Genomic DNA, 12,982 nt, shown 5'->3' on the forward strand with positions numbered 1-12,982 from the left:
GCAGGTGCAGTAGAAAAATAGGAGTCTGAAGAAACTGAGGAGGATATAGCAAGAGAGTGTTAGTGTTAAATCATGATGGTCAGTGCCGAGTGGGGACAGAAGAGAGGTCAGAAAAGGACTAAGTGACTGAGAAAATCATGACTGGATCATAAACCTGGAGGGCTTTATGATTTGCCATTTAAATATGTAAGCCATTGTCATGTGATGAAGTCATTAGGCCTTAAGAATATCTTTATTTTATATGTCAAGTGAAGTTGGAAATGGTTGATTTTATAATGATACAATATTAGATTTCAGAATTATCTTGAAGTCGTAAATTCAACTCCTTGCTGAGGGCATGAGTTCTTCTTGTAACATCTTGAATGGTCATTTAACAAAATGGATCATTTTATTTAGAGAAGATTAGTATGGTTGACTCGCTGTTGATTTTGTGCCTTATATGTATACATAGTCACTCTTTTTCACAGTGTATTTTCTTTGTGTGTGTGTGTGTTTATTTTTTTTTACCAGCCTTCCTCTGATGCACAGGATAAGCAGTGCGGAACTTGGAGACTGAGAATCACGCCTGTTGATTACCTTCTGGGAGTGGCTGATTTAACTGGAGAGTTGATGCGAATGTGTATTAACAGTGTCGGGAACGGGGACATTGACACTCCCTTTGAAGTGAGCCAGTTTTTACGTCAGGTTTACGATGGGTTTTCATTCATTGGCAATACCGGACCTTACGAGGTTTCAAAGAAGCTGTATACTTTGAAACAAAGTCTGGCCAAAGTGGAGAACGCTTGTTATGCCTTGAAAGTCAGAGGTTCAGAAATCCCAAAACACATGCTGGCAGATGTCTTTTCAGTTAAGACAGAAATGATTGATCAAGAGGAGGGCATTTCTTAGGATAACATTACTCAGTTGTTTTTCTCTTAAGAACTCCTAAGAGAGACCAATTTGTAAGACTGTTATTTAGTATATCATTTGACTTTATTGTGGCTTTAGAAATGTTTTCAGTTGTACTTGTTTTAAATTGTATACAGGCTGTACATAAAATTACCAAAATGAATCATTTCTTATATCTTACTCATGAAAATTTGCATACAGATGTGTTTGCATATATGCCTATTTGAATTTTTGTTGGCTAAACTTCGTCATTTATCTTTGTTAAATGTGAACATGCTTCAGAGTGCACTTTCTGCCATACCTGTTTTAATTTACTTTGTGTGAATTTTGGAGTGGTAATATTTAGTGGAAGACATTTATAGTTTAAGTTGGTGATTTTTTTAATATATAGAAAGATTTCTTAGTTACACATCTGGACTTGAGTTTCCTATTTAAATTTCTTGGTAATATTGTGCCAAGCCTCCAAAATAGGCTTATTCCATAGAATAAGAATTAAAATTATTATTAATGTACTTTAATTCTATGAGGTATTGTAGTGAGAATTCATACTATATTCTGGCTAATTTTAGGTCATTTTGAATCCATATGAAACAGCCTTCCAGAAAAATTGACAGGTACCCAGATGTTAGTTTCTACATTTAATTTTTGTCCTTTATCACAGAAAGTCTGATAGAGAATTGGCACTAACATTGTAATATTGCCACTAATGTTTGAATTGAATTATATAATTGCACACACAACTGAAAAGCTAATGATTATTTAGTAATTTTTCTTGTTATTGTATTTCATTAGGCATGTGTGGAGGCTTTCCTATTCTAACATCTATAAGAAATTACATCTAAATATTATAATGAAGTTTTGAAATCTTTGAAATATTAAGTTAACCCAAATCTTTATAGTTGTCCAGTTGTGTTAATTGATACATAAAAAGTTGCCAAAGAAGATTTATCACATACAATTCAGCAATAAGACAATTGTCAACACAGTTGGGAATAACAAGTAGTATCACTAGTAATAGAAGCAGCCTCACTAGTAATATTTAGAATTGGAGTTTGCCTACTAAAGTTAGTTGTAGATTATTCCCTGTGGTGTGAAACTGACTTGAGCATGGCACTGTTGGCTGACAACTAGACATTTTCTTTTGGTTTTGTGAGTTTTGAGAGTCTAGATATTGGATTTTATTTTTGGAAAGATTAGCAGCTCTGTTTGCAAGGGCTTATTCTTGGAAAGTGTAATTTTCCAAAAATTATCACCTAAAGGAAAATAAAATATATACATGCCTAATAGACTAGGTTTGTTTGTTGTTTATTCTGGTGGTAGTATGTATTTTTGGTTTCCCTATTCAAAGATACTGAAATAGTTTTATTACATATTTTTGTTTCTTTTGCCACTTGAAGTTGATGGATATCTTATAGATGTTTAAAACTGAACTCTTTGAATAAAATATTAAAATATAATAGTTTAGCTTATTTTTTGATCCGTTGAGAAATATTTCATCAAACTGTTAAGAAGTTTTAGCCTTAACAGGAAACTTGATACAGACTTGCTTAATATAGAGATTTATGATTTCTTAAAATGGGTCCAGAAGTAGTGAGAGTTTCAGGAAAGACACCCTTTCACCTCTCATTGACCCAAACTGGGTCACTTTCCTATCCCTTTAAACCAGCTGGTGGAAAGGAAGATGAGATCACCTTAATGTATCAAAGTGTCCATTATCTGAGAGAAGAGTGAACACAAGAAACTGAATTAGGGTGTTACCATCATAGGGGAAGGGGAAATGGCCTTTGGGTTCATAGTCAGCACTATCTGCTACAGGTGGATTGGTGCCATGGCTATTGATGCATTTCTGCGTTACATGTTACACTAACACAGTAGGTGTTAGGCCTGGATGGTAGAGGATCTCTAAGTATATCCTGAATGTCTCTCAGTTTTAAAATGGTTGCTCTGATACCATCACCTGTGATAATGTTTTTCATCTTTATTATAAAAAGAAGCTGGTTCTAGGTAACACCGCAAGTTCCTGAAAAATTCTAAAATAAAATTGGGTATTTCTTTCATAAGTAATTGCTGCATGTATTAAATCAGTGTTTTTTCCATAATAAAGATTGCAGAACCCTAGGGCTTTTTGAAGGTGCCTCAAAGAAAGGTGTTATTTAAATGAGAGATTGATGAAATGGATTAAAAAACTTTATCCAAACTCTCTGCTAACTGCAAAACACTCACTTTAGATTGAGACTAACAAATAGATTAAAAGAATGGGAAAAGACATTCCATGCAAACAGTAACCAAGAGAGCTAAACAAATAGACTTCAACACTTTTTTTGGCTAGAGACAAAGAACAACATGGAATGGTAAAAGGCTCAATCCATTGGGAATATATAGCAATCAAAAAAATACATGTATATAAAACAACAGAGTCCCAAAATACATGAAGCAAAATCTGAGATAACTGAAGGGAGAAATAAACAGTTCAGCAGTAATAGTTGGATAATTTAATACCCAGCTTCCTATAATGGATGGGCCGACAAGACAGATGAGTAAGGAAATAGAGGACATGAACAACACTGTAAACCAAACTAGACCCAGCACCATGATTGTGTACCATGACCAACACTGGAATTCCATCTCAGGAATGCAAGGTTGGTTCAACATGAAAATCAGTACATAAACCGTGTTAATAGCATGAAGAGGGAAAAAACATGATGCCTGTCAGTAGAAACAGGAAAACCATTTAACAAAATCCAACACCCTTTCATGACATAAACACTCAACAAATTCACAGTAGAAGGGAAATTTCTCATCCTGGTAAGTGCATGCATGCATGCTCAGTCACATCCAACTCTTTGCAACCCCATGGACCTATGTAGCCTGCCAAACTCCTCTGTCCATGGCATTCTCCAGGCAGGAATACTAGAGTGGGTTGCCATGCCCTTCTCCAGGGGATCTTCCCAGCCCAGGGATCAAACCCAGGTCTCCTACCTTGCAAGCGGACTGTACCATCTGAGCCAGCAGGGAAGCTCCTGGTAAAGGGCATCTGTAAAGCACACACCATTGTAATGGTGAAAGAACTGAAAGTTTTCGCTCTAAGATAAGGAACAAAGCAAGGATGTCCAACGTTGTACTGGAGGTTCTAGCTAAGGCAATTAAGCAAGAAAAAGAAAGGGCAGATTGTAAAGAAAGAGGTAAAACTATCTCAATTTGGAGATAACATGATATATGTAGAAAACCTCTATAAAAAATCCTTGAAACCCCTCAGACCATTAGGACTAATTAACGAATTAAGCAAGGTTGAAGGATACAAGATCAATATTTAAAAATCAGTTGTATTTATATACACTAGCAATTAGAAATCTGAAAATCAAGACAATAATTGCATTTACAATAGTATTTTTGTTGTTGTTTAGTCACTGAGTTGTGTCTGATTCTTTGTGACCCCATGGCATTACAAAGAATAAAATGTATAGAAATAAATTGACCCTAAGTGCAAATTGTACACTGAAAGCTATAAAATGTTGCAGAAGAAAAAGGCACCCTGTGTTCTTGGAATTGTAGATTTAATATTGTTAAGATAGCAATACTCTGCAAATTGATCTGTAGGCTCAGTGCAGTCCTTATCAAAATTGCAACTTCACTTTGCAGAAATAGAGAGTCTGATCCTAAAGTTCATTTGAAAATTCAAAGGACACAGAATAGACAACAAAATCTTTGAAACAAAGGACAAAGTTGAAGGATTCACATTTTTAAAAATTTGAATCTTAAGACAAAGGTACAATAATCAAGATAGTGTAGCATTGGTGTAAGAACAGATACATAGATCAATGCAATAAAATTCAAATTCTAGAAAGATCCATATATCTATGGTGAATTGAATTTTTAATTAAAGATTTTATTTCTCTGGAGCAGTTTTAACTTCAGAGTAAAATTGAGAGGAAGGTACAGATATTTTCCATACATCCCCTGACCCACATGTACCTCTCCTGTCATCCCCCAGCAGAGTGGTTGGTGCATTTGTTACAATGAGTGTGACTACATTGACTTGTCATAATTGCCCAAGGCCCATAGTTTATAATACAGTTCACTTCTGGTGGTGCACGTTCTGTAGGTTTGAATAAGTCAGTAGATTTTGGACAAAGGTGTCAAGACTATTCTATGGGGGAAGAATAGTCTTAAAAAAATGGTGCTGGGACATCTGAGCATCCCTTGAAAAGAATGAAGTTAGATTCTTCAAATTCTACAGAATTTAAGGGCTTTCCTGGTGGCTAAGTGGTAAAGAATCTTCCTGCCAATGCAGGAGACACGGGTTCTATCCCTGGTCTGGGAAGATACCACATGCTTAGGAGCAAGTCAGCCCATGAACCACGAGTATTGAGCCTGTGCTCTAGAGCCTGGGAGCTGCAGCTACCGAAGCCTGCATATTCTACACCTGTGCTCCGCAACAAGAGAAGCTATTGCAATGAGAAGCCCGTACACTGCAACTAGAGAGCCCCACTCGCTGCAACTGGAGAAAAAGCCCTCTCATCAACAAGACCCAGCACAACCAAAATAAATAAAAATTTTTTTAAAATTTAAAATAGAGCAAAGACAAATATAAAAACTAAAACTATGAAATCCTTAGAAACAGGTGTACATTTTCTTGACCATAGATCAGGCAATGGTTTCTTAGGTCTGACATCAAAAGCACAAGCATCAAAAGAAAAAAAGTGAAACATCCATCAAAAGAAAAACTTAAGTGTCAAAGGACACTATCAAGAAAGTGAAAAGGCAGCCCACTGAATGGGAGAAAATGTTTGCCCATCATAATCTGATAATGGTACAATGATAATAGATAAATGCATCTAAAATATATAAGGAACTCAATATAAAGTGACAACCTCATTTAACAGTAGGCAAACCAATTGTAAAGATAGTTTTGTAAAAGTGACATGCAAATGGCCAGTGAGCACAGGAAAAGATGTTAAACATCATTAACCCATTTCATGTGTGTGTACTCAATTGCTTAGTTGTGTCTGACTCTGCGACCCCATGGGCTGTAGCCTGCCAGGCTCCACTGTCCATGGAATTTTCTGGGCAAGAATACTGGAGTGGAGGGAAATGCAAATCAAAATCATAAAGTACCACTGTACATTCACTGCATATATATTTTTTATGTCTTCTATATAATGAAAGAAGGAGAGAGAGAAGGAAAAGAAGGAAGAAGAGGGAGGGAGAGAAGTAAAAGAAAAAAAAAAACAGAAGGAGAGGGAGGCTTGTGTATGAATGTTTCCAACAGTGTTACCTACAGCCAAAAAGTGGGAACAACCCAAATGTCCATCAACTGATCATACTCCTGCCATGAAATACTTATTCAGCCATAAAAAATGAAATGCTAGTACTTGCATCATGGATGAGCCTGGAAAACTGCTAAGTGAAACTAGATATACTTGGACCCAGAAGTCAAGAAAGTACCTCATGGTCAATAATTTGTTCAAGTCAATAGGTGTCACATTTGCAACTCATAATCTTTTTTGCTGTTGAGACTTGGAAGGTTTTAAATGATTTATACTTTAAATTCCAACCCATGAAAAAAAAATAAATTCCAACCCATGGGTTAACAATGGGACAATAGGACTTACTACCTTTTGTCTACAAGTGCATTTATATAAATTCAGTTGATTCTTAGAGCTCTGATGTAGGCAGGACATGGTAATATCTGCTCCTCAATACCCCCTTTATACATAAATAAATATACAACTAGTGTGACTAAGACCTAGAGAGAGGTTAAGTAGCTTGCTCAAGGTTACCTACTACACTAGACAAAGATTTGGAATTAGAAACCATGTTTAATGAAACTTAAGTGACAGCCTTTCTGCAATAGCACACCACTTTCTGAACCTTAGTTTTATTATCAAATAATGCCAGCCTTACTTTTCTCAGGTGTTTTTATGACTGGACGGTATAATCTATGTGAAAATGGTTTTCAGGGCATGAAGAACCCAGGAATGTCACTTCTTGAATAGTCTGTATCTGCAAAATTTTGCATGTAATTTAAGGAGATGCATACGCCTTCAGGAGTCCATCTATGGACACTGTAAAACTAAGTCCCTGAGACCCAGATTAAGAGACCTTGTTTCTGTTTGGTTTGGCTGTGCTGTGTCTTTGTTGCAGCGTGTGGGCTCTCTAGTTGTGGTGTGCGGGCTTAGTTGCCACTAAGCAGGGTCTTAGTTCCCCAACCAGGTATCAAACCCACGTCCCCGGCATTGGAAAGCAGATGGAGGACCACCAGGGAAGTCCCAGGAGACCTTGTTATTGGAGCAATTCAAAAGTGTCTTTCACATTGTACACTTGCATAAGCATGCAATTTCCATTGTGATATTCCAAAAGGGGCAGATACTCAATTTTGTTGTGTGAGTGAAATGCTAATATTATATTAGAGAGTTTCTCTACTGAGAAATGCCTGTGACTTTCATGTCATTCTCAAATGGGTCTTTGACCTTAAAAAGCCAAGAATTACTGGTCTAGATGTTTTCTTGTTACCATGCATCATAAAAGACTATAAATCCAAAGATCCTAAGTAGATGAAGCAATTTCTAGGATTTATGAAGTAGTGGGATTTTCTTTGGTTCTTTTGTTTGTTAAACCATAAGTGAAGTTCTGTTGAAGAATGTTCCAGTTATTGCTTCCCTTGTCCCCTAATGAAAGTTCTTATGGCTGAATAATATTCCATTGTATACAGTCAGCTCTTTTTTATCTTTAGGTTTTGGATCCATGAATTCAACCAACTACAGATCAAAAAATATCAGGGAAAAAAATTCCAGAAAGTTCCAAAAAGTAAAACTTGAATTTGCTGTATACAGGCAACTGTTTACACTATATCTATAACTATTTGCATAACATTTACATTGTATTAGGTATTATAAATAATTTAGAGGTGATTTAAAATATTTGAGAGGATATGTATGGGTTATGTACAAATTCTATGTTGTTTTATTTAAGAGACTTGAATATCCATAAATTCTGGTATCTGCAGGAGAAACCAATTGCCTTTGGATACTGAGAGTGACTATATATGCCACATCTTTATCCATTTATCCATTGATGGACACTTAAGTTGTTTCCATATCTTGGCTATTGTGAATAATGCTGCTGTAAACAGGAAAGTGCAGATATCTTTTTGATATCCTGTTTTCATTTCCTTTGAATGTATACTTAGAAGTGGGATTGCTGGATCATATAATTCTATGTTTAATTTTTTCATGAAACTCCATACTGCTTTCTATTATAATGGCTGCACCAGTTTGCATTCCCACCAACAATGCACTAGGGTTCTGTTTTTTCCCCACCCTTACAACGTTTGTTATCTCTTATCTTTTGATAATAAATAGCATTTTCTAATGGGCATGAGGTAACGTTGTGGTTTTGATTTGCATCTCCCTATTCATTAATGATGTTGAGCATTCTTTCAAGTATCTGTTGCCATTTGTTTGTCTTCTTTGGAAAACTGTCCAATTCCTCAGCTCATTTTTAATGTTTGTTATATCAATAGTTTTCTTGTTATTGAGTTGTTTGAATTCTTTATATATTTTGAATATTAACCCTTTTTGGTTATATGACTTGCAAATATTTTCTCCCATTCAGTAGGTTGCTTTTTCATTTTGTTGATGGTTTGATTGTTTCTTTTGATGAGCAGAAGCTTCTTAGTTTGATGTTGTCCCATTTAATTGTTTTTGCTTTTTAAAATTTTTAATTGGATGATAAATACTTTACAACGTTATGTTGATTTCTGCTGTACAACAGTGCAAATCAGTAAGTGTTTTTGCTTTTGTTGCTGTGCCTTTGCCATCAAAAGTACTTTTTTTACTGGCCTACAATTTGGGAGGAAAATCCTATTTGTAACCCATCTCAATGATCATTTGAATAGTAAGCAATTGCACATGCCAAATCCCAAGTCTTGCTTAAGAAACATGACGAAACAGCATCTAGGAAGTATAAGAACTCAAGACTCAAAGTCCAGAACTTTTTTCTATATTCATAATACAAATAAAAGCCTCCAAACCTCCTTGTCTACCTAATAGTACCCACAAGTGCACATGTGCGCATGCACGCACACACACACCCACAGTACTTTGAACACCTCTTAGTACGTCCCTTCGTGGAGGGAGAATGGATAGAAGGCTTTGGCAACACCAAAGAGGCAGAATCCTAATGGCACCGATCTTTAGCAATCACGATTTGAGGCACCGCAGGTAAAGCATCTCAATTAACTGAGGTTCTGACTGAAGGCATAGGAACCGTAGAAGGAGGTGTAGAAGAAGAAAATTATAAATATCAGCTCTCACCTTGGGAGCAGTTGCAGAAACAAGTCGTATTGAACTAAAAGAGGAACGGAGACCAGAGATGGGTAGAGACTGATGGGACTTCCTAAGGGAAGACAGTGAACCACTTTGGTTGCGTGAAGGATCATTGCCTTACATTAGATGGAAGCATGAAGTGGTTTGAAGGTTCAAAGCTAGCTGGAAGGGTGTGAGTGCCGCAAGCCAGAGGAGTGGACCATGCTGGGCATTGCCTATTGATACTCGGTATGAAGGTCTTCCCAGTTGGTGCAGTGGTACAGAATCCGTCTGCCAGTGCAGGAGATGCAAGAGACATGGGTTCAATTCCTGAGTCAGGAAGCTCCCCTGGAGTAGAAAATGGCAACCCAGTATTCTTGCCTGGAAAACTGCTTGGACAGAGGAGTCTGGTGGGCTGTAGTCCATGGGATTACGAAGAGTTGGACATGATTGAGGGCACACACACTCTTGGTACCAGGGCTGCCTTCTGAATTCTCCCTGTACTGTTGGAGGTGGAAGCTTAGAAGCCACACTTCCTTGATTTCCTTGCTAAGAGGGTTTATTTGCCATCTCCCAGTGAGAGGCACATGTAATATTTGAAGAACAAGAGAAACAGAAGCCATAATTGCTCTGCAGCATCGGAGGCAGAGAGCCGGGCTTGCTCAGAGGGCTTACGTGAGGATTTGCAGGAGCTTCTGCACTCTACTAATCACCTGCTTCAGTGCTGCCAGCAGCTGAGCTCATCAGCCATGGTTTCCTGCAGTTCCTGTGACTTATTGATTTCCTGAATTCACTGGCAGTGTTCCCTGAACTTCCTTTCACCCAGCCCTTCCAAGGTTTTGGAAGCACCTGTGTTAAATCCTGTCCTGTGTGATACTTCGAGTGCTTTCTGTTCCCGACTGAATGCTGACTACCAGGGAACAAGCATGAGAAAGAGGTGCCTGTTATCTCTTGCAAGAGAAATGCAAGTAGAAACTACAAGTTGGCCCTTTTCACCTATCAGCTGGATAGAGTGGACGACTGGTAGCAGTATGTTGAAGTGGGGGAAGTTGGCTTCCACGCTGCTGTAAAAAATGGAAATTGACATTAATCTATGAAACTGGTGATTCCCAGGTGGTGCTAGTGGTAAAGAACCTGCCTGCCAATGCAGGAGTCACAGGAGACATGGATTCAGTTCCTGGGTCAGGAAGATCCCCTGGAGAAGGAAATGGCAACCCACTTCAGTATTCTTGCCTGGAGAATCCCACAGAGAGAGAAGCCTGGAGGGCTATAGTCCGTGGGGCCGCAAAGAGTCGGACACGACTGAAGCAACTTAGCATGCATGCTGTGAAATTGACATTGATCTCTACAAGGGGTATTTTGGTAATATCTATCACGTTTATTCATACATTTGTGAATTACATGTTTAAAACATACTTATTATAGCATTGTTTTGAAATACTGAAATGTTTTAAATGTGAGTGTCCTTTTATGAAGGACAAATTAAATCCGTTATGGTGCAACCATATGATTAGATGCTATAAAGCCATTGAAAACAATGAGGCAGGTCTGCATATTCTGTTATGGAAAGCTATTCATTTTATTTTAACTGAAACTAGAAAAATGTAGATATGCCACTGCCGTGCAAAGGTTAAAATAATATGTTTTTGTTAACATGCAGATTATTTCTAGAAGAATGCACACAAAAGGACAAGGGTGATTGTTCGCTGCCCTCCTTTCACACATGAATGGGTGAGGAGAAAAATTGGTGGCACATTCGTAGGCCTTTTGTGATGTAAAGAGCTTGAAACCAAGGATAATATTGGATTATTGTTTTTTATTTTTATTAACTTTGTCGTCTCTTAGGAAGATTTGAGATTTAAAAAGATGTGATTTGGGGGCAAATAGACCAGAGAAGGGCTTCCCAGGTGGCACTAGTGGTAAAGAACCTGCCTGCCAATGCAGGAGACACAGTGAGACAAGGGTTCGATCCCTGGGTCAGGAAGATCTCCTGGAGGAGGGCATCACAACCCACCCCAGTATTCTCTCCTGGAGAATCCCATGGACACAGGAGTTCTTTAAAACTTTTTAAAACCACATTTGCTCCAGACTTCTTTCCAAAGAATTAAGATGTTACAGAGTTTCACCCCACCTCCACCATCCCCAGAGGCAGTTATCAACCACAAGATTGGAATACATACTCTTTTGATACTTATTTTCTTTTGTTACTGCCTATGTATTAATCCACAAACACTTCTGTTTGGTTTGCATTTTAAAATTTTGTAAATACTGTCATACAAATCTTTTTGCAACTAGATTTTTTTCATTTAGTATTTTTCATTTCATTTAATATTTAAAATTTTGAAATTTACTCACATGGATATATGTAAATTCCAGTCAATTCATGTTAGCTGCTACATAGTATTCTACTTTTAGGGCTTAACCATTTCCCCTAGACTATAGCTGTACCCCAGACCACCCTCCTGGTTTATTAATTTAGGTTTATTAATTTATTTAGCTCCTGGTTTATGCTCATTCTTTCTGTATCAGACCCATTTTAATTCAATGGCAAATTCAAGATACATGAAGATAATTCTTCTAACATACTGGGCTACCAGGGAAGTCCTGTTTACTACCATGTTGAAAGATCAGTTTACCCCTTTCTAGTATCCCAACTCTAGCAGTTCTTAAGACCCCACTGGACCCTTCAATTCATTGACCTTTCCACTACTCATTGACCTCTGAGTAGCCTCTTTCCCTTTATCTCCCAGCTTTAACGTCCTTGCTAATAATTCCCTTTCCTTTGCACACACCTTCAGCTCTCCTGCTTTCTCTTATTCATCATACTCATTGGTGAAACTAAATCCCAGATTAAGTCCATCTCTTTAACTCCTTTACACGTGCCCCTGTGGTGCTGAAGAAAATATAGGAAAAGTAGATGGGTCTCACTTTATGACCATGGATATCATGTTGGTCTCATGCTGCCTGGCAGTCATACTGTTTTTCCTCAGTCCATTCATTCTTCCGCTCTCATCAATGACATTTCACACTGTCTCTTCCTATATCGTCTCCTCCTATATCTCCTCCTCAGCCTCCCATTTGGCCAAGGGCTAGGAAGACTGAAGACGACAGAGGAGAATTTCCACAATCTCATCACACTTATCAGCCAGCATTTGGCTTCACCTCCTCTGCCTCCCTGCCTCCTGCTATCTGTGTTTTCTCTGAGGCCAGCCTCTCCACCTGTGTCCTGGGTCCGCTCTCATCTGTTCAGTGGCTCCAGCAAGTCTCATCTCTCTCCTTCCTGAATGATTGATTTTATTCCCTTTCTACTGGAATTTCCCGCCAACATACAAACATATCTTTAAAAACTTCCTGAAAGAGATATGTATACTTTCTGAATCTAATTCTTCTCCCATTCTCCGGGATCCACTCAGACTTGTCCCCAGCAATTCACCTGAACTTCAGCTCTTTTCCAAATGTTGGGTTTTTTTTTTCTTTCTTTAAAAATTTATTTTTAATTGGAAGATAATTGCTTTGCAATGTTGTGTTGGTGCACAACATATACACTGTGTTGTATGTCTGCTGTACAACAACATGAGTCAGCTCTAAGTGTACACACATCTGCTCCCTCTTGAGCCTCCTCCCATCCCTCCTTGCATATGTCTTTGTTTTGTTTAGTTTAATATATAACTGTCTGTCTTACTCAACCTGCAGCAGCATTTGACAGGTGGTGATGGATCTGTCCAGGACCTTCTCCTTGGATGCTGTTTTCCACTGACTTCCAGACACCCCGTTCTTGGTCTTCCTCC

At 37.9% G+C, this 12,982-nt stretch overlaps 1 protein-coding gene across 3 annotated transcripts in view; it reads left to right on the plus strand.

Moving 5' to 3' along the window:
- TSNAX (translin associated factor X) overlaps positions 1-2,345 on the plus strand; it is a 37,026-nt gene extending 34,681 nt beyond the window's left edge. For all 3 annotated transcript variants that reach the window (XR_003509167.1, XM_027530433.1, XM_027530432.1), the window contains exon 6: positions 511-2,345. Coding sequence is in view for 2 of the 3 variants with exons in the window: in XM_027530433.1 (XP_027386234.1) it covers positions 511-888 (378 nt within the window). In the remaining variant the exon portion in view is untranslated. The remainder of the gene's footprint in view (positions 1-510) is intronic.
- The last annotated feature ends 10,637 nt before the right edge of the window (positions 2,346-12,982 follow it).

Source organism: Bos indicus x Bos taurus, chromosome 28, assembly GCF_003369695.1.
Source record: "Bos indicus x Bos taurus breed Angus x Brahman F1 hybrid chromosome 28, Bos_hybrid_MaternalHap_v2.0, whole genome shotgun sequence".
Classification (NCBI taxonomy): Eukaryota; Metazoa; Chordata; class Mammalia; order Artiodactyla; family Bovidae; genus Bos; species Bos indicus x Bos taurus.